Here is a 27,844-nt window from a genome sequence, read left to right as displayed (position 1 = left end):
ACTATTTTTTTTTCAAGAAGAAGAGTTAACACATGCAAAGTTCTGGCTTGCTGACAAGACAATTTCAGCAGCATTCTCCCTGACATGAGATATTTCATTCAGAAGGTCTATGTTTTCTCTCCTTTTACGGTTTCTTAGATGAGAAAATGATATAAACAAACTCTGAACTCATTTATCTATGTTTTTTTTTTTCTAATGCAAAAGCTGAATGGGAAGGGGGGCCAGAAGAAACAAGGACACAACTATCTAGTTGTTCCAGAAAAAAAAGTCAACTTTGAAATACTTTAACAGAAACCAAAAATTATAGTTTAATGGATTGAAAATGGTATTCTCAGCTCTCATTGACACAAATACAATGCTCAAGCAATCTTATAACCTATGGACTTTATACTAATTTACTCCGTAGAAGTATTGCAGATCAGTGGTTTACAAAGTTTTGTGTTTTCCTAAATAGATGAAAAATATAGGTAAATGCTCAAAGGAGACAACAATGATTTCACTAGTTACTCTCAGTGTTTTTCTTCCACAATTAAAGAGAAAGGATCCAGCGACTTCTCTGTTTCCTGCTGCCACCTCTAATTTTCATTTTGGCGTGCGGTAGTAGTATACTGGATATATTATATTGCTAGGGCGATTATATTTTATTGTACATTTTCATTGAGCTATTGATTGATTAACTCTTTTCGGTCTTCCTTGGGAATTATTGGGCAAGTTTTCTAATGCTAAGCTCATTGGCTGTTAGGAAGACGGGGGACGGAAAACGACATAAAATATAGCCATTTTTTTCTACCTCTAATTTTAAAAATATGTTTAACAGGTTGTAGCTGTCAGCGGGACAACTTTTAACTTAGTAACCTAATATGGGTATGCTCAGCTGAAGTAGGACTCAAAAGTCAGTTCAGGATTGGGAAGATTTTGCTGCTCTTCTTGTCTGTGATATACGGTACAAGGGTTGGCCCTGGTTTGGTCCACCTGCCAGCCGAGTTTAAAGTTTCTGAGGCTCCGAGGAACACAATGACTTGGATGAGACAGCCTAAATGGAAAGGATACTGCTGCCACAACCAGAGAGCTCTTAAACCCCAGCTAAGCTAACCATCTTTATCTTAAATGCATCCATACCGCATAGAAACACGACGAGCCCACTTCTTTCATTGACTAGAGATTTTTGTGTTTTCTGACGATCCTTGGAGACATATGGCTGGAAAATGAAACGACCCGGGAGTGTGGCCACATCGTTATTCTGTGTGGTGTAATACCAGATGGGCACTGTGAACGGCGCAGGGATGTGAATGGACAGTTTGAAATGGGAATTTTTCTCCCCTCGAGCAGGTTCCGTTGCTCTCTCCTGCCTCTTGGTATAACGTACTAGCTTTTGCCCTTCTCTGCAGTATCAATTAACTCAACTTGGAGGTGAAGTGGCCAGAGAAGAAGGAATGAAGCGATCTGACTAATCTTGCTAGCTGCGGAACGGCAGAGCCTGGAACGCGGGCCGGGTGCAGATCTGCCGACTGCGCCCGCGGCATGGAGCGCACGGGCGCCCGCGGGAACCCAGGCCCGGCCAGGAGAACCGGCTGCTGAGCTCCGGAGTCCGCCAGGCCGCCGCCTCCTTGTGCCCTCTGCCTTTACTGTCAGTGTCGCCCCTCTCAAAGAGTCATGGAAGACGGCCCGCTGCCAGACCTCAGAGACATTGAGCTGAAGCTAGGGCGCAAAGTGCCCGAGAGCCTAGCGCGCTCGCTACGCGGGGAGGAGCCGGCGCCCCGAGAAGGGGCTGCGGACCCCAGCGGGGTTGGCGGGAGCTGCAGCAGCAGCAGCAGCTGCAGCAGCTTTGCACCGTCTGTGTCGTCTTCCTCTTCATCCTCCCCTGCCTCTGGCTCTCCACGACGCGGCCACCCCAGCGCCCTGGAAAGGCTGGAGACCAAACTGCACGTCCTCAGGCAGGAGATGGTGAGTGTGATGCGTCAGCGGTGACCTGGGGACCGGGGTGCCTGAGACCCGGGAGCAGGGGAGAGGCTGGGAGGAGAGCGGGAACTCGCCTCTGGACTAGACTACAGCTAAGCTTGAACCCTGAGGACTTTGCTCGGTCACCGGGTGCTCTTGAAGCTCAGTCGGCCCCACTTTCTACTAGCGTCACTCACTGCGCACCATCGTGCAGCTGCCAGCAGATTATCTCGCACCAGCCTACCGAAGGCCCGCAATTGCTGCGCGGGTCTGGGCCTACTGTGAGCTCTTTATGCTTTGCCTCGGTTCCAAGGGTGGTTTAGTTCAATGCACTGAACGCAGAAATGCCTTCCAGTTGTCCGAGAGGGGGCGCGGCGGGGTCCTTGCAGCCCGCCTTGGTAGTTTGCTTTCCTCTGCCCTCCCCTTGCTGCAGCAGCTGCAGCTGTCCCAAGGCCACTGTGGAGTAGATTCTCCACAGCTGGTTCGGAAAACAATGGCTACTAGCCCTTGATGTGCCTATGAATGGCTTGTGTCACTGTTTGGATCCTGGAGAGCAGGTGACTAGAGCCCAGGGATTTGCTAATGATTGCCTCTTACCCTTTCCTCTAGTCCTCAATCAGCACTTGTTTTCTCTGCCATTTCTGTTAACCTCGGATTAGGATAATGGGTCAAGTAGATCTAAGACTCGTTATTCCGGATGTATTTAGACGAAGGCATTCATTCATTGGCCTTGCGAGTCTTAGCCTCTCTAGGTCTCAGTTTGTCTTTGCCGTGGTGAGCTGATTGGAGGAAATTCTTTTTAAACCTTCTGAAGAAAATGGCCACAAACCAACAGCACTTTCTGCCACCCAGCAGAGGCCCTCAGTCCCCAGGAGGTGAGAAGGGCTTCTTACACAAGCAACCTCCTGTCTGGGTTCACGTCTAAGCTTCCTTCCATTCTCACTCTCTGTGATTGGAAGATACTAGTAATAAATTCCAAGCAAAAAGACAGTCTTCAGAGGTCATGACCTATCAAAAATACTGTAGAATTTCATTCCAAAGACCCTCACTAGATCTCCAAATCTTGTCTAATTAAGGACTTCACGTCTTACGTACTCACTTGACATTTGAGAATGTTTCCAATATTGAAATATATGTATTTTCCCATGTATATATGTCTTTGCATTGCAGATTATTTTTGTTACTCTTCATATTTCACTAAATATGCCTAAATACACATATACACATTATGCATATTAATCCCTCCAAATATTTATTAAGTCGTTACCGTATCTTGGTAAACAATGAGTTCTGAAATATAAAATAGAAAAGTAAAAGAAAGTGAGATTGCTTACACTCTGAGCACTCCAAACATCCACCAAATTCAGAGTCACTCCTGCAAACGGTTACATTTAGATCTAGGCAGTGGTTCTCAACATGTGACTCGCGACCCATTTCAGGGCCACATATCATATTTATAATGGTAGCAAAATTACAGTTATGACGTGACAAAGAAATAATTTAGGTTCGGGTCATCACAGCATTAGGAAAATGACTGTATTAAGGGTCACAGCATTAGGAAAGTTGGGAACCATTGGGCATTAAAGGGTGTAAAGGTTCTTGCCCCAGCCTGATGGCCTGAGTTTGCTACCCGGGACTCACATGGAGACTCAGCTCCTGCAAGCTGCTCTCTGACCTCCACACAAGCACCATGGTGTCACGTGCACGTGTATAGAAACCCTCACAAAGTCCCTAACTGTAAAAACAATTTTTTAAATCAATGAGTTTGTCTACTAAGGGCTTTCCAATCTCTTGTGCTTCTTTGCCTTTTATTTGTAGTACTGTAGGATGAAGAAAACTGATCATTTTCAACCAAAAATATCTGGACGACATCTATTTTTCCTAGTGGGAATTTCCAAGTTGATAAAAATTCCTTTCTTTCAACTATATCTTTCTATTTAGGATGACCATGGCATATCAGTTTTTTTTAAAGATTTAATTTGTTGTGTGTATGAATGTTTGGCCTGCGTGAATGTATGCACTGCTTTCATACCTGGTGTTCTCAAAGGCCAGAGAATGGTGTTTGATATTTGATACCCCATAACTGGAGTTACAGATGATTGTGAGCCACCATACGGGTACTGGGAACTGAGCATGGATCCTCTGAAGGAACCACAGTGCTCATAACTGGAGCCATCTCTCCAGCACTCTAGTATTAATTTGTAAAAAGGCAAGTGGACAACAACAGCAAATTAATGAAACTTCTTTATATTTCCTCTGTGGTGCCTCAATGCCTGTAGACTGAGAAAAAAATTGTGTCAGGATGGATGCTTGTTGATAAACTTGGTGTTCTAACCAAGATCTCCACCGAGTAAATCTTTCAAACACTGGTTTCAGACATTTAGAAGGCAGTGAGGCTATATATCTTTGTGAAGAAGGCCATCATTCCCCTCTATCTCCATGTTATTCTTGTTGGTATTCAAATTCCTTGCTTAGGTATAATTGCAAGGTAACTGACTTGTCTTATGTAGAGTTGGCGGTTTTGTTGTGAAGATGGGATGGATAAGGCTCTGCAGTTCCTTTTGTCTCCTCCTAAAGACATTCCAGAGTCGAGTGGGTAGACAGTCAGCATGGACTTAACTGACCTTCCAGACCTATCGCCTGAGTCAACCTCCTTAGTAGTAGGCTCAGTCCGACATCTTATTTTATTATTCGTAGATTAGATGGTCTAGAATTATCTTTGTGTGTGTGTGTGTGTGTGTGTGTGTGTGTGTGTGTGTGTATGCGCGTGCGCGTGTGTGCTTGTCCTCACCATTTTGTCCTTAAAAGCATTCTAACTGTCTATGCACAATCCTTTCTAGGGAACTCCCAAAATTAGTCATTTTTTCTTTTCCTATTAGAATGGATGAGTGCCCTAAGAACACAGTGCTGCAGACACTTGCAATTAGTTTCAACACCTAAGAGATTTTTCTGTTTTTTGTTTTGTTTTGTTTTGTTTTCAAGACAGGGTTTCTCTGTGTATCTTTGGCTGTCCTGGAACTCACTCTGTAGACCAGACTGGCCTCGGACTCACAGAGATCTGCCTGCCTCTGCCTCCCGAGTGCTGGGATTAAAAGCATGCACCACCATGCCCAGCTTTAAGGTTTTATATATGTATGATTCCACCACGATCTCTGTTCTCTTCTTTAAAACTTCCCCCCTGAATGTATATGTATATGTTGTATGTATGTATGTATAATATGTGTGTATGTGTGTGTGTGTGTGTGTGTGTGTGTATACAAGTGCATGTGTAGGCTGACATATGTGTTCCTCAACTGGTCTCCACCATATTTAAGTACAGATGCAGTGCTTGCACATCTGGATAGTCTAGCTAGCCAGCTTGATTGCTGCATTACATGAATGCACCTGGTGTTTGTGGGCCCAGAAGCTGGTCCTCATGCTTGTGCATGCGACAAGCACATTTCCCATTGACTGCCTCTGAACCATCCTTTACTTCTGTCGTCTCCTCTTATGCTTCTATGGGCATCATCTTTCATTCTCATCTGTAAATGCTGTAGCCGCTGCTCTTAGAGATCACGGAGGTAGTTCGTGAAGCAGAAAGGTGAGTGAAGAGACTGAAGAGGGGTAAAAAGCTGTTTCTGGCCCAACTCCTTAAAGTTGAAGCCATTCTTAACAATACAAATAGTGCCACATGTAAGGAAAATATCGGTAAAGACATCTGCAAGCGCAATTGGATACAATAAGCCAACTGTAAGTAATTTCAGGATTTTGGGGGGGAAAGGAACAAAAATTTCAATGTGAATACTTTTCATTTTGATTTTTGAGATTAGGAGATTTGTTAATACAGGAAAGAAATGTAGCATTACACATAAAATTTATGAAACTGGAAGTAGGCGTGAGGCCTCTGATGTAAAATCTACCCAATAATCCTGTGCATGGTGCAACACTTGGGAGGCTGAAGAATGTAACGAGCTTTCTCTTTTGGCCACCAAGTCAAAATAATGTTCTACAATAGAGGCAGACAGATCTCTGTCAGGTCCAGGCCAGCCATTGGGTAGCAGTGAGGCCTTGTCATACCAAACAAAACCAAAACACCACAAAATAAACAGATGAATAAACACAATCTACACAATAGTATTTGTTCCCTACTTTTCAGTTCATTTTAGTGCGTGTCATATCATTTGTACCTAAGGCTAGACTACAACAAAGGAGGTATTCTCATCCACAGTTTGAAAAATAATTTTTCATAGACGTAGGTTGAGAAAGCAGACTAAGGCCACACAGTTAGCCAGAGACCAATATCATCACTCGGACTCATGGCACCTGACTCTATGTGCTGTGTTTTTTTACCACACTAGTCTGTATTCCAGAAATTTCTTTTAAAAAATGGTTTAGCTCTTATAAATGTATGATATCTCAAGAGGGTACCTCATAAAATGGTCGAAACCCACAGAACAAACCCTCAGGATATGTGATAGGGAATGTTGCGAGTATGGATTCATTTAATAGTCAATAATTATGTCTCTGTGTCACTCCTGCCTTTGACCTTAGGGATCTAGAACACAATGTCAACCTTAAAACTCATTCTTGGGGTCATTGAGATGGCTTGATATTTAAAGGCATTTCTCCTGAATTCAAGTTTGGAACCCACATGTGGAAGGAGCTGGCTATCTCTTACTGCTGTCTTCTGATCTATACACCACACACACACACACACATACACACACACACACACACACACACACACATTGTGGTATATGCCACCCCCATATACATAATACACATATACAGAAATAGGTTTTGCTTTTGTCTGTCTGTCTGTCTGCTTGTTTTTAAAGTAAGTTTTGAGAGACTCTCTTTGCTTCAACATTGTTTCTTTGGAGCTTTCCACAGTATATACAAAGATTCATTTTCAAGAATTTTCTTAAGATGAGGACTTCATTGGTTATTAAATATGACTACATTTTATAATCTCAAATTATCTTAAACCTTCTTCCAGTACGTATAAGTAATGCCTATCAATTATTTTCAGTGTTTAATAAGCTAGTGTATACCATACTCTTTCTTTATGAGTTATTCAAAAGATCGTCGAACTAGTTCAAACTGTCTGTACCAAAATGAGAATAAAAATCATTTTCATTGATTTACTCTGTAACAAGTTTGAAATGCAGAGGACGATGGTGGCAATCAGCAAATTGCAGGAAATATTAGTCACAAGGGATCTAATGAATACTCCTGACTTTACCTTTTTAGACCACCATTAGTTGGAAAATCGAAGTATTTTGTGGGCTAGGACATGCACTGACCAGGAGTGACAATCTGGATCCCAGTCAGGGCTGTCCAAAGTGGGGACACTGCAGTCTTCAGGTAGGGTGGTGCCATGTGAAAGCTGATGTGAGAATACCATGTCCTGATTTCCATATTTGGGGCCAGAGTTTGGAAATTTCAATATCTCTGAGTATAGAAATCTGAAAGTAGTGCCTTAAACTTTCTTACTATAACACAGTCACATACAGCAACTGATTGTCAACTTTTGTTTCAATAAAGTTTTTGGAACCATTCCACGGACTAGACCCAAATATCCATATGGGGAAAAAAATGAGGCTCAAGAATTGCCTCAGAGGTGAAGAGTACTTGCTGCTTCTGCAGAGGACCGAGTTTGGGTTCCTAGCACTCACATACATACATGCAGGCAAAGCATTCAAACACATAAAATAAAATAAATAAATCTAGAAGTATTTTTTGAAAGAAAAGTTCATAAATGGTGCTAGAACACAATTTAAAATGTTTGAAAAATCTTGAAAACAGATTTATACTCAACTTTTAAGGCTACTTTTCTTCCTGTTTTTACTATGCCCCTGCCATTTTAACTGGTTTCTTTACTTTTGTAACTTAAAAAACAAAACAAAAGGCTTTAAAATTCCACAAGAAGCAGATTTTAATTTCACTAAATTAACATCACACTTACTTTGGGCACCTGTCAGGGCAGGCAAGGAGATTTTTATCACTTAGACCCCTCTAGGTAGAAGCTGGGAAATGGAAGGCATTTTCCTTAATGAGTTTTCAAGATGGTTCAAAAGATAAAATGGGAAGATAATTTGGCCTGAAAAAGATCACAAACCAATGTGTCAGCAGGTGCCAGGTGCCACACTGGAGAGTGAGGGGGCTGGCTGTGGTGAGGCAGGAGAAGGAGCCCTGGGTGACCCTGGCAACCATACAAATTAAGGGTTTAACCTAGGGATAAAGACAGTAACTGCTCCTAGGTATCAAACCTGGCGAATAGCTAAGGTGTCAGTTTACCATATCAGAGCGGACCAGGTTCCAGGTTCTCTCTACACCCCTCAGCCCCTGTGTGTAACAGGGTATGTCTGGAATACCCATCACCCCATCCTAACCTTCTCCAGTCCAGGGACCGGGGCTGGCTTTCCCCAGTTGCCTTTTCCTGTGTAATTCAACCATTCTGTTTACATGATCTACCCTTCAACCTGCTGGGCTCTTGATCTGGCTCTCCTCTCCCCACCTCTCCTCACGTGACTCAGGGTCACATTCACTCTGGACACTCCCAGATGTCTCTGCCTCTGGCTATGCTCTCCCTTTTATCTGCAATAAACTTTTTCTTCCACCATACTTAGGAGCAGTAATGTCCTTTTATTTCTTTACTGAAGTCAGCTGCTTCTCTGTCATTTTGCCTCAGAATGTTAGCGTTCTTAATGTAATAAGTATATCCTCTGAGCTATGCTTCCTTAAGGAGTGGCACTAAGATTGGCAGCCCTAATGCCATTTTCTAGAAGCTAGTAGAAAGTAAATATATATCCATCAAATATCCACAAACTACTGTCCCATCCCATACCCAAGATTGTGCTTTGGAATTATTGACACATATATAAAGAACATTTTCTTCAATTTTAAAAAAGAAAACACCTGCAGTATGTGTATGTGTTTTGTGTGTGAGAGAAAGGGAAAGAGGGGGAGAGTGAGAGAGAGGGTGAGATGAGAGAGGGGGGCGGAGAGAGAGAGAGAGAGAGAGAGAGAGAGAGAGAGAGAGAGAGAGAGAGAGAGAGCAGAGGACAACTTGTAGGAATCTGTTTTCTACTATGTAGGTAGGTAGGTCCTGGGAATTTAACTCAGGTTACCAAAGTGGCTAAGCCATTTTGCTGGCCAAATAACCTTACTCTTCCTTCCTTTCTTTCTTCTTTCTTTCCTTTCTTCCTCTCTTCCTTCTTCCTTTTTCTTTCCTTCCTTCCTTCTTTCTCTCCTTTCCTCCCTCTCTCCCTCCCTCCCTCCCTCTCTCCTTCCTTCCTTCCTTCCTTCCTTCCTTCTTTCCTTCCTTCCTTCCTTCCTTCCTTCCTTCCTTCCTTCCTTCCTTCCTTCCTTCCTTTTTCTTTTCTTGAGACAGTGTTTTACTGTGTAACTGTGACTGGTCTCAAACTCCCAGAGTCAACTAACCATGCCTCTCAAGTGCTCAAGTTAAAGTAATACACCATCACACCTATCGTAAGAACATTTTCTGGAAGAAAAGAATTTCTTTCCACTCAGGTTGCAAAATAGAAGCATGCTGCATTGTTTTATAGATTAAACCCATAACAACCATCCTGTGCTGACAGAAAAATATACCTGCTGTCTGTCATTGAAGAGAGTCACATTTAAAAGATATTTTCCTGCATTGAGACTTGAGTTTTTAAGACATAGCTATGGAACTGGGATTAATGGAGAAAGTCTTTTGAACCCCTGAACAACTATCATTGTCAGTCAGAGGCACTGGGTCTCCTGGACCCACTGGAAGTGGAGTTACAGAGAGTTGTGAGCCATCATGTAGGTCTCTGCAAAAAGCAAAAACTGCTCATATTGGCTGAGCTGTTTCCCAGAACCTTGTTTTTTCTTTCAATTCCAGATTTTTGCTGTTCAGATAGTAGCCCTCCAGTTCAGCAGAGCCTCGGTAGATTTCAGAAGGGGATTTTAAACACAGGTAGGGGTTGGGAAGGTGGCACAATCCATAAAGTGCTTTCTGAAAAAGCCTGAGGACCCGAGTTTAGAGTTTCAGCAACAAAACTTGTAACCCCAACACTGAGGGGTAGGGCAGACAGAGGAGGATCCATACATATTGCTGACCCCATAGTCTAGTTAAGTTAGTGAGCTCCAGGCTCTGCACAGGACGCTGTTCCCCAAATAAGGAGGAAAACAATAGAGAAAATCACCCAACATTGAACATTGATCTCTGTTCTACGGGCACACATACACACACACACACACACACACACACACACACACACACACACATTGGGGGGAGAGATAAATGCATGAACACAAACTAGACAAATCTACAGCAAGTTTTGATACCAGGAGTACTAGTGTGTAGAGATATTTTTAGCCCATCAGAGTCTTACTGTGCAACCCTAGCTGGTGTGTAACTGTCTATGTAGACCAAACTAGTCTTGAACTCACAGAGATTCACCTGACTCTGCCTCAAGAAAACTGGGGTTAAAGGCATGTGCCATCATGCCTAGTTATATTCATGACTCTTAGCAGCTCAGATGCAGCTATTTTTCTAGGTTAAGCCAATAAATAATCTTCTATCATTCTTTTATTTATATATGTTAGCCATCTATCTGTCTGTCTGTCTATCTCTGTCTATCCATCTATCTGTCATCTATCTATCATCTATATACTACCATTCATGTTATTCCAAAGCATACTTAAGGGTTGTGATTATGTTGTGGCATTAGAGACTAATAGCAATATACTTTGATGCTTGTTTGCAAAGAGAAGAGAGTGCCAATGTACATTGGGAGAAATGGTCACTGATGTTTTGCTGCGGGCTGTGTGCTGAAAGTTCCTTGATGAGCTTGATGTTATAGTAACAAAACAAAGGTATTCCCTCCATAATCTATTAATTCTGGCATCAGTACCAGTGCTGCAGAAATTTATCTGAATCATAAGTTTGCAAAAATACAGTTCATATGTATGTTTATCACTGTGTATCCTTACTAAAAGCCCAACAAAACTCAGAGATAGCTCAGTCTGTTAAGTGCTTGCCAGATGAACTGAGTTCAATCCCACGAACACGCATAAAAGTGCCTGGCATGACGGTGCATGCTTGTCATCCCAGAGCTGCAAAGAAACACTCAGGGAGTTCCCTGGGACTCACTGGCTAGCCAGTCCAGCTTACGTCATCATTTCCTGGACACTGAGAAGCCCTATGTTACAGGAAGCATATGGCATTCTTTAGGATGACAGGGGTTGGTTTTCTTTCACATGCATGCATACATACAAACACATGAAACATTTATACCCTCACTCAAACATGTACATTTAAAAAGGGAGCTGAATAACCTAAATAAGTAGTGGCAAGTAAGTTATATTTGAGCATAAGATAAAAAATTTGGGCTATTATTAATATAGTAAGTATTGTTGACATTTGATCTTATTAATATTTTACATGTTTATTTATGGACTAGAGAAATTGATTATATATACATACCATGTTAGTGAAGGTTTTCTTTCTTTTTAATTTCTTTTATTTTTTAAAAAATAAAAAACTATCTTTTTTCATTTTACATACCAATCCCAGTTTACACTCCTTCCCCTCCTCCCATTCCTTCCACCTACTTCCACACCTCACCTTCCATCCACTCCTCAGAGCAGGTAAGGTACATTGTTTTGGGGAATGTCCAAGATCCTCCCTACTATATCTAGGCTAAGCAAGGTATCCATCCAAAGAGAATAGGTTCCCAAAAGGTCAGTACAAGCAGTAGGGATAAATCTAGTGCCACTACCAGGGGCCCCACAGTCTGCCTAGACATATAACTGTCACCCACATTCAGAAGGACAAGTTTGGATTCCTGTCTGGCTGGTATTGGTGAGCTCCCATTAACTCAGGTAAACTGTTTCATTGGGTGTACCCATCGTGGTCTTGACCTCTTTGCTCATATTCTCACTCCTCCCACTCTTCAACTGGACTTTGGGAACTCCACCCAGTGCTCTGCTGCGGGTCTCTTCCTCTGTTTTTATCAGTTGCTAGATGAAGGTTCTATGGTGATATGTAAGATATTCATCAATCTGACTATAAGGCAAGGCCAATTTGGGCATCCTCTCCTCTATTGCTTAGGATCTTAGCTGTGGTCATCCTTATGGATTCCTGGGAATTCTCTAGTGCCAGGTTTCTTGCTAGCCCCATAATGGCTCCCTCAATAAAAATTTTCTTTTCTTGCACTCATCTCTGTCCTTCCTTCAACTTGACTATCTTGTTCCCTCAAGATCTCTTCCTTTCCCTTCTCTCCTCCCCTTCTCCTTCCACCCTCTCATCGCTCCCTACCTCCATGCTCCCAATTTTGTCAGGTGATCTGGTCTATTTCGGATTTCCAGGTGAATCCATGTATGTTTTTCTTAGGGTTCACTTTGTTACTTAGCTTCTCTAGGGTAATGAACTATAGGCTCAATATTTTTTTACTTTACATCTAGTATCCACTCATAAGTGAGACATTACCATGTTAATTTTGGGGGGTCTGGGTTACCTCACTCAGGATGTTTTTTCCTAATTCCATCCATTTGCATGCAAACTTCAAAATAATGTCATTGTTTTTTTTTTTTTTTTTGTTTTGTTTTTTTTTTCTGCTGAGTAGTACTCTAAAGTGTAAATGTGTCACATTTTCTTTATCCATTCTTCGGTTGAGGGGCATCTAAGTCTTTTCCAGGTTCTATTACAAATAATGCTGCTATGAACATAGTTGAACAAATGTCAGTGTAGTATGACTGAACATCTTTTGGGTATATGGATCTGAGATAGGTTGATTCTCAATTTTCTAAGAAACCACCATACTTATTTTCAGAGTGGTTGTACAAGTTTGCAATCCCTCCAGCAATGAAGGAGTGTTCCCCTTATTTCATATCCTCTCCACCATAAGCTATCATTGGTGTTTTTGATCTTAGCCATTCTAACTGGTGTAAGATGGTACCTCAGAGTTGTTTTGATTTCTATTTCCCTGGTGGATAAGGATGTTGAACATTTCTTTAAGTGTTTTTTGGGCAGTTGAGATTCTTTTGTTGAGAATTCTCTATTTAGTTCTATACCCCATTTTTAAATTAGGTTATTTGAAATTTAATGTCTATTTTCTTGAGTTCTTTATATATTTTAGAGGTCAGTTTTCTGTCTGATGTGGAGTTGATGAAGATCTTTTTCCATTCAGTAGGCTGCCTTTTTGTCTTATCGACAGTGTCCTTTGCTTTACAGAAGCTTCTTCTTTTGAGGAGGTCTCATTTATTTTGCTCTTAGTGTCTATGCTACTGGGGTTATATTTAGAAAGTGGTCTCCTGTGTCCATGAATTGAAGGTTCCTTCCCACTTTCTTTTCTATTAGGTTCAGTGTGGTTAGATTTATATTGAGGTTTTTAATTCATTTGGACTTGAATTTTGTACATGGCAATAGATATGGATCTATTTTCATTCTTCTACATATTGACATCCAGTTATGCCAGCACCATTTGTTGAAGATGCTTTCTTTTTTTCCATTGTATAATTTTAGCTTCTTTGTCAAAAATCAGTTATTCCTATATGTGAAGATTAATATCTGAGTCTTCAATTCAGTTCCATTTGTAAACCTCTCTGTTTTTATGCCAATACCAAGCTGTTTTATTACTGTAACTCTATAATAAAGCTTGATGTCAGGGATGGTGATCCCTCCAGAAGGTCCTTTATTGTACAGGGTTATTTTAGTTATCCTGTGATTTTTGTTTTTCCATATGAAGTTGATTATTTTTCTTTCAAGGTCTGTGAAGAATTGTGCTGGAATTTTGATGGGGATTGCATTGAATCTATAGATTGCTTTTGGTAGGATTACCATATATATTATGTTGATCCTGCCCATCCAGGAGCATAGAAAATCTTTTCTATTTTCTGGTATCTTCCCTTCAGTTTCTTTCTTCAAAGACTTAAAGTTTTTGTCAAACAAATCTTTCAATTCTTTGGTTAGTGTTACCCCAAGATATTTTATGTTATTTGTGGCTGTTGTGAAGGGTGATTTTTTTTTCTGATTTCTTTCTCAGCTTTTTTGTCATTTGTGTATAGGAGGGTTACTGATATTTTGTCATTTGATTTTGTATCCTGCCACATCACTGAAGGTATTTATCAGCTGTAGGAGTTCCCTGATAGAGTTTTTGGGGTCGCTTATGTATACTATCATACCATTTGCAAATAACAAAGTGTGACTTCTTTCTTTTTTATTTGAATCCCCTTGATCTCCTTTTGTTCTTTTGTTGTCTTATTGCTCTAGCTAGAACTTAAGGAACTATATTGAATAGATATGGAAAGAGTGGCCAGCCTTGTCTTCTTCCTGTTTTTAGTGGAATTGTTATGAGTTTCTCTCCATTTAATTTGATGTTGGCTGTCAGCTTGCTGTGTATTGTTTTAATTATGTTTAGATACATTTTTGTATCCTGATCTCTCCAAGACCTTTATCATGGAGGGGTGTTGTATTTTGTTGAATGCTTTTTTAGCATCTAATGAGATGCTAATATTTTTTCCTTTCAGTTTATTTATATGGTGGATTACAGTGATAGATTTTCATATGTTGAACCATCCCTGGGTCTCTGGGATGAAACCAACTTGATCATAGTAGGTGGGTTTTTTTGTTTGTTTGTTTGGTTGGTTTGTTGTTTTTTTTCTGATCTGTTCTTAGAGTCAGTTTGCCAGTATTTTATTGAGTATTTTTGCATCTATGTTTATGAGTGAGATTGGTCTGTAATTCTCTTTCTTGCTTGAGTCTTTGTGTGGTTTCCATATCAGGGTAACTGTAGGCTCATAAAAAAGAGCTTGACAATGTTCCTTCTGTTTCTATTATGTGGAACACTTTGAGGAGTATAGTTATTAGCTCTTCTTTAAAGTTCTGGTGGAATTCTGTGCTGAAACCATCTGTTCCTGGGCTTTTTTTGAAGCTTTTGATGAGTGCCTCTATTTCTGTGCAGGTTATAGGTCTACTTAAATCGTTCACTTGTCTTTATTTAATTTTGCTATCTGGAACTTATTCAGAAAATTTTCCAGTGTTTTCATTTTTCAATTTCAAGGAGTGCAAGTTTTTGTAGTATGACCTAATGATTCTCTTGATTTTCTCAGTGTCTGTTTTTTTTTGTCCACCTTTTCATTTCTCATTTTGTTAACTTGGATGCTCTCTCTCTGCCTTTTGAATTGCTTGGATGAGAGTTTGTCTATCTTGTTGATTTTCTCAAGGAACCAGCTCTTTGTTTCTTTGATTCTTTGTATTATTTTCTTTGTTTCTATTTTATTGATTTCAGCCCTTAATTTGATTATTTCCTGTCATCTACTCCTCCTGGGTGAGTCTGCTTCTTTTTGTTCTAGAGCTTTCAGGTGTGTTGTTAAGCCACTAGTTGAGCTTTCTCCACTTTTCTTATGTAGGAACGTATTGCTATGAATTTTCCTCTTAGCACTGCTTTCATAGTGTTCCACAGGTTTGGGTACTGTGTCTTCATTTTCACTGAATTATAAGAAGTCTTTCATTTCTTTTTATTTTTGTTCAGTTGAGCCCTGTTCAATTTCCATGAGTTTTTAGGCTTTCTGCAATTAGTGTTGTTGTTAAATTCTAACTTTAAACCATGGTGATCCCATAAGATACAGGGGATTCACTCCAATTTTTTTTTTTATCTGTTGAGGTTTGCCTTGTAACGAGTATGTGGTCAACTTTAGAGAAGGTTCTATGAGGTGCTGAGAAGAAGGTATATTCTTTTGTGTTTTATTGGAATGTTCCGTAGATGTCTGTTAAGTCCATTTGAGTCATGACATCTGTTAATTCTCTTATTTCTGTTAAGTTTCTATCTAGTTGACCTGTCCATTGGGGAGAGAGGGTGTTGAAATAGTTGATGTTATGTAAGCTTCTTGTACCATCATAGGGATATCCTTCTTTCGGTTGGGAAAGTTTTCTTCTATGATTTTGTTGAATATATTTTCTGTACCTTTGAGCTGGAGTTCTCCTTCTTCTATCCCTAATATTCTTAGATTTTGTTCTTTTCATGGTGTTCCAGATTTCCTGGATGATTTGTGTTAAGAATTTCTTGGGTTTAATGATTTCTTTGACCAATGAATCTATTTCCTCTATAGTATCTTCAATCTCTACGATTCTCTCTTCCATCTCTTGTATTCTATTGGTTATGCTTGCCTCTGTAGTTCCCATTCCTTTACCCAGGTTTTTCATTTCCAGAATTCCCTTGGTTTGTGTTTTCTTTATTGCCTCTATTTCATTTTTCAAGTCTTGAACTGTTTGCTTCACCAGTTTGATTGTTTTTTCTTTGTTTTCTTGGGTTTATTTGAGAGATTTAATTTCTTCCAATTTTTTGTATGTCTTTTCCTCCATTTCTTTAAGGGAATTTTTCATTTCCTCTTTAAAGTTCTCCATCATCTTCATAAAGTTACATTTAAAATCATTTTATTCTGTTTCTTCTGGATAAAATGATCGTCTTCCTGTTGTATGACCCCTGGGTTCTGATGTTACCATGTAGTTGTTTAGGTTATTGAATTAATTCTTGCATTGGCAGCTAACCATCTCTTCCAATTGATGCTGGCAATGTCTTTGCCTTTTGGTTTAATCCTTGCAATGGCCTATGTCTTTTGGAACTGTTCTTGGTCTGCTCTATACTGTCATGATCTGTGTCTCGGGGAGCCACTGAGGCCTTTCTTTGCCCTCTCTCTTGGCCTGTTCTCTTGGTTCGCTCCCTTGGTCCACTCTGTGCAGTTACAGCTTGTGCTTCAGAGTTCCTCTCTTGGTCCTCTTTGTGTAGTAGGAGGCTGTGTTTCAGAGTTCTACTGAGATTGTGGGGTGGTGGTGGGGGTAGGGGTAGGAGGTTTGCAGTGGAGTGGAACTTGTAACTTTCAGCATACAATGAATAGGATGAGGATTTGGAGTAGCCTATCTGTAGGAAACTCATCTGTTAGCTGGCTAGAGAAGCAGAGAGAGGTTGGGGAGGGACCCTGTGTTTTGCCCCAGTATGGTGGGCCTATACAGTGGGGTGTTCTGCAGGGTGGCTGGCCACTTACCCCTTGGTCCTCTCTGTGTAGTAGCCGACCGTGTTTCCAGTTAAGGTTTTCTAGAGGAACAGAACCAATAGAATGATATTCCTTGTGCTAGCTTACTTTCTTTTGTATGAAAAGACACCATGATCAAAATCAACTTCGTGAGGAAAGGCATTGTTTCTTCTCACAGCTTTTAGTCCATCATGAAGATAAGTGAGGGCAGGAACTCAAGGCAGGAACCTGGAGGCGGGAACTGAATCAGAGGCCATGGAGAAGCATTACTAGCTCTATTTTATGTAATCCAGAACTGCCTACCAGGGCCTGGAACCACTCAGAGTGAGCTGGGCCCTCCCACATCAATCCTTAATCAAGAAATTGCCCTCAGACTTATAGGCCAAGCTGATGGAGAGATAACTGCTCAATTGAAATCTCCTTTTCCTCGATGAGTCCAGCTTGTGTAAAGTTGACAGCAAACAAAGAACCAGCACAGTTGAGCCCTTGCCAGCCTGGCACACAAACATATCTCTATTAAATCATAATTCTTGTTTGTTTATCCCCAGGATATGATGTCAACACCACAATATAAACCATAGCATAACTTCAAAATCCCACAATCTTTAAACAATTCAAACTTCTTCTTCTTTTTTTAAAGTTCAGTCTCTTTAAAATATTCAAAGTCTTTCAACTGCAGGCTCCTATAAAATTAAAAACAAAAAACAAAAAATTAAACACTTTTAATATTTTCTTCCTTCAAGAGGGAAGAACCAGGGACAGTCACAAACAAATGTAAGCAAAGCAAAAGTAAAAAAAAAAAAATGTAAATAAAATAGCTGTGCCCAGCATTTGGTCCATCCCACTTAGATAATAATGGAATTAGTAAATACTCTGAGTCAATTGCAAACATTCTACTCAGGGCTCATGATAGCCCAAATGCTGCTGGCTAGAGTAGTTGAGGAAAAAGCATTAAGCCCACCAAAAATGTTTAAATAAAGGCTTCTAGAAAGAAAAATAGTCCTTGTCAAGACTAGAGGATTAGAAATAATTAAGGCCAGAGAAAAGCTTCTTTTTTAGGATTATACATGACCCACAGATGAGAATTTGAACCTGTACTTTAGTCCTCTGCCACCACGATGTGACTATAAAATGGTATTGCAGAGACAGTTGTACCCCTAGGACATTAGGGGGACACAATGGCTGAGGCATACTGTATCTGGGGTGTTTAAAACAGTTAGCAACATTGTAGTGGTCGTCCCATAAGCGAGGTTCTCATCATAGGATGAGTGAACAGAAAGAGGAACACTGGATTTCTCTGTAGGATCATAATATTGTATGAGTTTTGATGCATCAATCTATTTGTATATGTGTGTCTTCATTTGAAGCTGTATTAGTTAGAAAGATCTAAAGTGGTCATCACATAATCTGGTGTTGTAACTAAAGCAGTTACTATATATTCCCTTCTGGATATTTTGGTCTGTACACAGCTGCATGAACACTGCCTTTCCCAAAGGCATCAGTCTTTGCCTTTTGAGAAGTACCACGGCACGGAATTTTCCTGCCTATAACCAGTCTTTCTAACTCAGATCCTCTACAGGAAAAATTCTAAATATGTGGCAGGCATTTAAAAATGATTTGTTTTGTAATATTTTAGTCTTTTCATAAGAGTTGTGAAAAACTGGGCTGAAACCAATGCACTGTGCTTACCACTAAATCTTCTATTTATCCATCTCATTCTCTTCCGTCTCCCGCTTTCTCCATATCACACACACACACACACACACACACACACACACACACACACACACACACACACGCACACACACACACATTCTTAAATCTCTAAAGTATGATATTGCTGTGCATCTATGATTTTCAATAACTTAGTGAGTACTTCTCAACGCAGGCATTCAGGGGCACGGTGGCGGAGTCTTTTTTTCCCCTCCTGCATATGTTGAATTCAGATTTGTCCTTAAAAGTTTTTGCGACAGAGCACTGCTAGGACCTGTCTCACAGAAGCCTACCAGAGAGCGATGTTCCATCAACGTTCAACTCCACATTGGTTGCAAACGTATCAAGTATTTACATTACTATTCATAACAGCGGCAAAATTACAGTTATGAAGTGGCAATAAAAACAGTTTTATGGTTGGGGGTCACCACAATATGAGGGACTGTACTAAAGGGTCAAGCATTAGGAATTGTTGAGAACTACTGAGTTAGAAGATACAAGTTGGTTTGACTAAAACATCAGAAAGACCTTGGAACAGCATGCCCGAAATTTCTCTTCTTGCTTGGTTTATGCCAGTTCTGTCCCAGAAAGTCATCTCTTCACTCAATCACTTGATCCATGAGAAACTTTGAAACGTTAATTGGAAGATTCTGCTCTACAAAAGGTATTCAGTAACTATAGTTTGAATAAAAGATAAAGAAAAAGCATCATTACTTTACATTTAAACAGAATTAGTATTCTGTGAGCTGTTTTTATAAGGCAAGCTACAGAGAGGGATATATACAAACCAAAGAAGGAACTTGCTTGATTATAAGCCACCGCCATATCAACCTATATGTGTCATAGTAATTCATAGGAAAGGGAACTGAAGTCTCCATTCTCCGTTGCTGTGCTTGGAGCCAGATGGAATAGTTTTCTCAGATGTCTGCATTGATTTAGGTTCCTTTATGAGTTCTGAGTATGGCGGTCAGACTGCAACATCATCTTCATTGGTACCCGTAATGAAGTGGTGGGCCGAGGGGTTGTTGACTGCCCTGTAAACTCTTACACACAGTCATTCGCTGTTAGTTAACTCTCTTAGGAGCAATAGCAAGTGCTCGCATGGCCAAGTTGGAAATAAAGATGCAGAGGTGGAGAACATTCACACTGATAAACACAGGCCAGCTTCCCCACTTCCAGAACTGGTTGTTCCAGGTGTAAGGACTTGGCCAATATAAATAGAGGAAATGCATTTCCATTTACACTCTGATTCCACAAGTCCAGCCTCACTCCTGGGAATGTGCTGCAGTTTTACCACATGAAGTGTTGGGTCATGTTTGTTTGCATTCAGTCTCGAGACAAATGGATTCCATTTGGATTTCACCCAGTTCTTACAGAGGAATGTACTGTTACTTTTTTTTTTTTTTTTTTTGAATCACTGACTTGGTTTTGTTGCAGTAAAGATAAAGCAACTTTTATTTCCAAGCCCTCTCTGCTTGTTGGATCAGATGAAAACCCACAAGCACAGCATTTAACAGCGTCAGTACGTTCCCTAGATGGGGCTCCACATCTTCACCTCAGGAAATGTTTCAGTAGAAGGCATGAAGTTAACACAGCCATATTCTTAGGTATTGCAATATTGATTCCTGTGATAAACCCCACAAGGGATACAGGTAACACTGGGGACATGGGGTTCAGGTAGTTTACCAGCGAACCAGGTAATAAGGCATGGGGTTACTATTAAACAATTTAATTTCTACGCTATTAAAAATTCTTGTCAAAGCTCAAAGGTCTCATGATTTGTAGTAAAGCTATATTTTTATAAAGAAAATTAGTTTTCTCTTTTCTGGGTTCAGGAGCTGTACACTTGTATCTTAATTCCTAAGTGGAGCCCCATTTCCCTTCCTCAGACCCTTCCAGAGTTCTAACCTCTTGTCATCTGTGGTTCCCTTTGCCTGGCTCTTCCCTCCCTTCCCATGTTATATGTAGTTAATTCTGATTTATTATCCTGAGGATCAAACAATTAATTACATTTTACTTAGTATTGGTTTTGATTTTTGATCCTTTTTAGATATCTCAATATATGACATTTTTTCATAGCTAGGGCCTAGAGAGATAGTTCAGCAGTTATGAGCACTGCCTGCTCTTCCAAAGGTCCAAAGTTCAATTCCCAGCAACCACTTCGTGACTCACAATCATGAGATCTTGTGCCTTCTTAAGGGAGAGACCTGGTCAGTTGTCCTCATCAACTTATGGTGAAACCCAATATGGACAAGTGCAACAGAACCTATGGGCTTCTCATGCATGCTTCAGCATTGCCAGGGCATAAATTTCAATTTTTCCTCATAGCTCGAACTATGTCTAATTTATTCAGCTTTAGAACTGAACAGAGTATAAGAATTCAGAATTAGGAATAGATTAACAGGAAAATAGTTAATTTGTAAGATTACTCCTCTAAGGGAGATTGGAGGATAGCAACTGATTCAGAGGTGTGACTGCTTGAGCAAACTGGAGGTAGTAAGATGTTGGGGGAGGCTGCTTGTTCGGTACGGCTGCCCAGAACCAAAATAATCACACAGAAACTGTATTAATTAAATCACTGCTTGGCCCATTAGCTTTAGCTTCTTATTGGTTAACTCTTACATATTAATTTAACCCATTTCTATTAATCTGTGGCCTTACAGCAAAGTTTCAGCATGTCCATCTCCAGTAGCAGATCCATGGTGTCCCTCCCACTCCGCCATGCATTCCGTTTAGTTTTGCCACCTACGTAAGTTCTGCCCTATCACAGGCCCAAAGCAGTTTCTTTATTCATCAATGGTAATCACAGCATACAGAAGTAAATCCCACATCAGTAAGAAGCATGAATTAATTGTGAAACCTTAATGACCAAGATAGATGGATGGCTGTGTTAAGAGTTAGTAAAGGGGCCGGAGAGATGGTTCAGCACTTAAGAGCACTGGCTGAGACCAAGGTCCTCCCAACTCCCCCCAGGTCCAGGAAGGTGATCGACCAAGCTGAGAAGGCTCCCACAGAGCCCGTCCATGCAGAAGAATCAGAGCCCAGAGCCATTGTCCTTTGCTTCTCAGTCAGCCCCCGCTGTTGGCCACATTCAGAGAGACAGGTTTGGTCGCATGATCCATCAGTCCCATTCCAACTGTATAGAGTGGGGAACCCTGATGGCTCCTTGGCCTTGAGAGGGAGGGAGGGGAGGTATAGGTGGAGGGGAGGGGAGGGAAGGGGGAGGAGGAGGGAAGGAGATGGAAATTTTTAAATATAAAAAAATAAACCATGAGAAAAAAAAATAAAAAAAAAATAAAAAAAATAATTCTAGTGTTTTACCTAGAAGCCCTAGAAGTATGAGATTGTACTTTTTGTGTGTGTTTCTGTCATAAAATTAACAGAATAAAAAAAAAAAAAAGAGCACTGGCTGTTCTTCCAGAGGTCCGTAATTCAATTCCGAGGTCCCACATTGTGGTTTACAACTATCTATAGTGAGATATGATGCCCTCTTCTGATCTGCAGGCATACATGCAGGCAGAAGACTGTATACATAATAAGTAAATAAATCTGGCCAGGTGGTAGTGATGCATGCCTTTATTCCAGCACAGGAGGCGGATCTCTGTGAGTTCGAGGCTTGCCTCGTCTACAGAGTGAGTTCCAGGACAGGATCTAAAGCTACAGAGAAACTCTGTCTCGAAACATGCCCCCACAAATAAAAAAGTTAGTGAAAATGAGATTAATAAAAAGGTGGAATAATGCTAAATGAGAGAATGGCAAACTAAGAAGTTTGAGTATGGCTGGATAGTCCAATTGGTAAGGACCAATTATAATTGCTATTTTAGGGGACTTATTCAATGCAGGTAGGGGTATTTTTGCATTGCGTGTTCATTTTCTTATGTTTCTTTTTCTCAGAGAAAAACAGTTTCCATGTGTTTTATATCTAGTATCTTTAAAAGCCATACCTTTGAACTAGCCATAACAAAACCATTGTTGATTACTCAGAAATAAAATGTGCAGTAAAGTAAAACATGACAGCATTTTTTGGAACAAGAATAGAAACAAAATATGACTATTAATATTTTATGTGATACAAATATTTCAAAATTATTTGTTGTCTTCCTACTGTAACCCCATTGTTAGAATGGTTTTGTGATTTCATAATATGATCTCAATAAATTAAAGTTGCCCGGGGTTACCATATTTAAGTGTTCCAGAGAAAAATTAAATGTTTCCATCATCCTAATGACATAGATCCATGATTCTCCACGAACAGCTGGAACAAAAAGATGACTATGCTGCCCAGACTACATTATTTTGTTAGTGGCATTTTTCCCTTTATTTGGGTGTTTTTCTTCTGCAGTTGCTTTCCTTGTAGAAGATGAGCATTTTCATTTCTAGCGTTACATTTTTGGGAGCTCAGTCCTTTGCTTCCTATTGTTCTAACAAATTTTTCCCATTCAACTGCCCTATAAAAAAGTTTCATTTTATGTGAATGAATGTTTTGCCTGCATGTATGTCTGTGCACCACTTGCATGCCTGATGGTCACAGAGGTCAAGAGTGGGCTTGGATGATCTGGAGCTGGAGTTACAAATGGCTGTGAGCCACGCTGTGGGCACTAGGAACTGAACCTACTTTTAAGCCCCAGCCATCTCTCTGGCCTCTGTACGTGTGACTGTCTTTTTTTTTTATTTTGTGACTGTCTTAAATATCATTTGTATTACCATTAAAAAAAATGGTTTTTTGTGTGTGCATTTCTATAATACTGAATATTTAACTTGTTTCTTAGATTTTAATTTTGATAAATACTTTCTAAACTTCATGTTACGCTCAAATAATTCCTAGCTCAAAGAATAAATGTCACTGTTTTTACATGATTTTCAGATTCTTTATGTTTTGTTTTGTTTTAAGATAGGGCTTCTCCATGTAACAGCCTTGGCTGTCCTGAACGTCACTCTGTAGACTAGGCTGGCCTCTGCCTCTCAAGTGCTGGGATTAAAGGTGTGCGCCCGCACAGTCCCCACAGTCACCTGACTGATTTTAAGTTCTTTATGGGGTTTTCTCTTGTCACATTGCCTCTCTTCTGTAAAAGAACACGTGCATACTGTTTTCAGAGCTCCTTCATGGGGACAGAGCAGCAAGTTAAGCCTCAGAGCGACCAGGAATAAGGCCTGAGTCTCATTCCCACTGATTCATAAGAGAATGACTTCTACCATTTAGTGATGTTATTAAGATTAGGTGAAAGGAAATTAATTGAAGTATTAGCTGTAGTTATGACACTGAAATTGCTTAAAGACTACTTGTTTTTGTCTGCACTCTTGTTTATGGTTATTGGGATATATGCCAGGCAGTATGAAAGCAACCTTGAAAAGTAAAAATTAAAACTTTCTCTGTGAGATTATAAAACAATACCAATAGGGAAACAACACACCGCTCTACTGCTTCCGCAGTGCATGGCTGGCAGAACTCCCCCTACTCCTGTCGTCAGTGGGACTGTACTGAGCGGAACTATGTCTGAGCAGAACTCAGCACATCACGGCAGGTGCCCCTTTACCCTGCTTCTCTCACAGTGGACTCTGATAACTGCGAATCAGCCCAGCTGAGCCTGCTGGTACTGAAAAAAAAAAAAAAAACCCATCACAGTCTGCTCGCTCTATCAAAGCAGAGCAGGGAAACCCGAGACAAGTTCCGCGTTCAGTTTGTAATCATCTTCCGGAAGCAGGCGAGACATTGGTCACAGAACCAGGTTGTTTGACTGATGTCAGAGGAGTCTAGATACAATACAGATTAGATTTTTCAAAGCTGTGCCCGCCAAGATCTTAATTGCCATAGAAGCAGCTCATGTTCCCGTGAGCAGTTGTATGAAAGATGAGCTTGTTGGACTTGGTCTTTTCGTTCCGGTGTTCAAATGTGAGGAAAACAGGGCAGTTCTGTTTTGATTTAGGAAATTCTATAAGGACTTTGTATAAAAGTTTTTATTTGACTGACACCCTAACAAAACAGCAACAACGTCTTCTTCTTCTTCTTCTTCTTCTTCTTCTTCTTCTTCTTCTTCTTCTTCTTCTTCTTCTTCTTCTTCTTCCTCTTCCTCTTCCTCTTCCTCTTCCTCTTCCTCTTCCTCTTCCTCTTCCTCTTCTTCTTCTTCTTCTTCTTCTTCTTCTTCTTCTTCTAATTTTATACCCAAGAGAAAGCATATAATTTGACATTATGGCTTATTATGTGATGAAGAATGCTATGTAACAAAATTCAGCCATTCAATTTCTCACAGTGTGAGTAACTTTTGTTTTCATTTTATTTACTGGGGAACCACCTCCAAGTGATGGTGGTAATTTCTCTTTTTCCAGAGCAGTAATGTAATGCTACTTCTCTGGGCAGACTTCTATCTGAAGGTGTTTCTGCAGTATCGTGGTTGAGTCAGAGTTTTACAATTAATTTTTCCTATGTCTGCATTATAATAAAGGGCATATATAAGTATAAAATTGCAAATGAAAAATTTCAGGTCACACTAGACTAGAATTGTGTACTTGGAATTAGGAGCTGAGGTCTGGACATGTCTTGATGAATATATCATGTACCATCTGCTCTAATAATTCTTGCCACCAACTGACATATTCTGCAGAGGTGTAGCAAGTTCCTGTCTACCATTCTCTGATGTTTGCTTATGAATTTTCTACCTGGATAAGACCAACACAGTGACATGAAATACCCTGTAAACTGCGGGTCCCATATTTTTGTAGGGCACATAAAAACTGTGGGAAAATTAGGAACCCATTAAGTTTGCATGGATTGTTTCTGCTCCATTCTTTTCACCTATTTTTTGTATGAATTGAGAAAAGTGAATCATGCTATTCCCAGAAGCTCTTTAAAATGTGTTGACCCATCTGTTGCCATATGTCAGACATCTGCTTTTATCATCGTCATCTGCGGGCCTTCAAAACTGGAGGCAATGAATTAACGTTGAATGGATGCTACTTTGTAGTGCTAGAACAGCTCTTTGCGAGGCATTTAATCTGGCAGCGGCAATTGTCAGAAATTAGCAATATTAGAGGCTAAGAATAGAAAGCAGAAGTGCATTTGTATTCTCAGCCACCTTTGTGGAGTCAGTAATTGTAAAGCCTTTGTTATTCCCCTTCTGCATCGTTAAAATCGGAGGAGTGATTCCTGCTTGTTATTTGTTGAATTTCCTTTAAAGCAAGCATGACATAATATAAAACAGAGTAGAGTTGTGCAAAAATGTTCTATGTCCAGTCTCTAGAGTTGTTTCTATTTGAAGAAGTTATTGTCTTTATACAATTAAGGTATCCTCAAAATATATTGGAGAAACTTAAGCACCCTTCCCAGTGTATCATCAATCCTGAGTTTGTACATGTTTCACAAAATACAGTAGTCCAACTCCACCATTAACTATGCTTTCTTTTATTTAGCATTAGTAATCTACCATTTCTAAACCTAGCTGTAGGTCATCTTTTCATTGTTTCATTGAAACACTTAGGAATGTATCAAACCAGTTCAGAACATGTAAATCTTCAGAGCAGTATAGTGTCACTGCTACCAGATGTTTAGATTTAAATGTTATAAATGAAAACTATAGTCACTTAAGTATAAGGATTAGGCATATTTTTTTCTCTCCTCCTTCCCTTTCTCCCATCTTTCCTTTTTGTTTCTTTTATCTGTCTGTTTGTCTGTCTGTCTCCTCTCTCTCTCCACCCTCCCCCCCCCCTCTCTCTCTCTCTCTCTCTCTCTTGTTTTTTGAGATTGGGTCACACAATGTAGCCTGACTGACCTGATCTCAATATGTAGACCCGGCTGGCCTCAAACTCTAGAAATTCCCCTGCATCTACCTCCAAGTGCTGGGATTAAAGGTATGTTGATGCACAGCTGATTGGATACATTTACTATACTAAAGTTAAGTTTTAAATAAGACTGTTGATCAACTGAATAACCAAATTTTTATCAGAAATAAAATTCGGTGCATTCATTTTCATGTCCAGTCTACACAGAGTCGGTCTTCAAAATAAATATAAATGTACATTCTCTCTTCCTTGAACGTGGCAAGCATTTAAAAATTTTATGCCATAGTAATCTTTATTGTTTACATTTAAGGTAACCAGGATGCTGTACTTATATAGTTAAGTCACTACATAGTCATGCATGCTAACACATCTCAAATGCTAACTTTTGAGAAATTTTTGCAGCAAGATCATCTGAAACTACTCTCTTGGCAAGTTTCTAGTGTGCCATATTGTATTATTGACTGTAGTCCTTGAGTACATTAAAATTTGTGCATTTGGGGCTGGAGAGATGGCTCAGAGGTTAAGAGCACTGCTTGCTCTTCCAAAGGTCCTGAGTTCAATTCCCAGCAACCACATGGTGGCTCACAACCATCTGTAATGGGGTCTGGTGCCCTCTTCTGGCCTGCAGGCATACACACAGACAGAATAGTGTATACATAATAAATTAAAAAAAATCTGTGCATTTATTGGTCCTACATAGCTGCAACTCAATATAGTTTGAGCAATTTCAAAAGCAACGAAGTTATCTAAACTCCATTGAGCTCAGGCTGCATTCAGTACCTCATGCACTTCCACCACCGTACCGTTATTACATGGGTTAGAGAGCTGATGTAGAGAAAGTATTAAGTAACCTGTCCAATGGACAGAAATGCAAAACCTACTAATGGAAGAATGGTATTTTAACCTGTCCTTTGAAGTAAAAACTAGGCTTGTTTGCTTGTTTTAATATGATATCAAGCTGTCTGAGGTTTGTTTTAGCTCATCTACATTTGGAAACTCATAAGGGTTTGGTAACAACAACAACAACAACAATAGCAAATCATGGAATCCAAAAGTAAAAAAAAAATCATAAACTACTAAGTTTAGATTTTGAGAAAGTGGTTCTGTACATTCGTAAAAATGTTGAAACCATGCCTTAGTAAATTATTGAAATATTTGATGTGTTAGTAATTTCCACAGTTAAATAATGTCTGTAGCTATCTCTCTTGTCAAGTTCAAACAGAAATTAAAATCTCTTATTTTAGATAATTTCTCGGCATAAAGTTAATTGTAACTTCTACTCATAAAACAATAGAAAAATTTTAGTGCTTTCACAGTTGATAAAGATCATAATTCTTGTATTTAGTACTAAACTATTTTTCTAGTGAGTTGCTTAAGTCAAAAATGTGTCTCTTAATTATAATTATAATTATTATAT

The 27,844-nt window shown here is 39.9% G+C and overlaps 1 protein-coding gene across 2 annotated transcripts in view; it reads left to right on the top strand.

The window, feature by feature from the left end:
* The first annotated feature begins 989 nt into the window (after window positions 1–989).
* The window catches only part of Lurap1l (leucine rich adaptor protein 1 like), a 62,349-nt gene continuing 35,494 nt past the window's right edge, over window positions 990–27,844 (top strand). For both annotated transcript variants that reach the window (XM_038334679.1, XM_038334678.1), the window contains exon 1: window positions 990–1,944. In XM_038334679.1, the coding sequence (XP_038190607.1) occupies window positions 1,654–1,944 (291 nt within the window). In that variant the 5' untranslated portion in view covers window positions 990–1,653. The remainder of the gene's footprint in view (window positions 1,945–27,844) is intronic.

The sequence above is a fragment of the Arvicola amphibius genome, chromosome 6, assembly GCF_903992535.2.
Source record: "Arvicola amphibius chromosome 6, mArvAmp1.2, whole genome shotgun sequence".
Taxonomy (NCBI): Eukaryota; Metazoa; Chordata; class Mammalia; order Rodentia; family Cricetidae; genus Arvicola; species Arvicola amphibius.
Note: the sequence above shows the minus strand (reverse complement) of the source record. Positions and strands in the feature narration are given on the sequence as shown.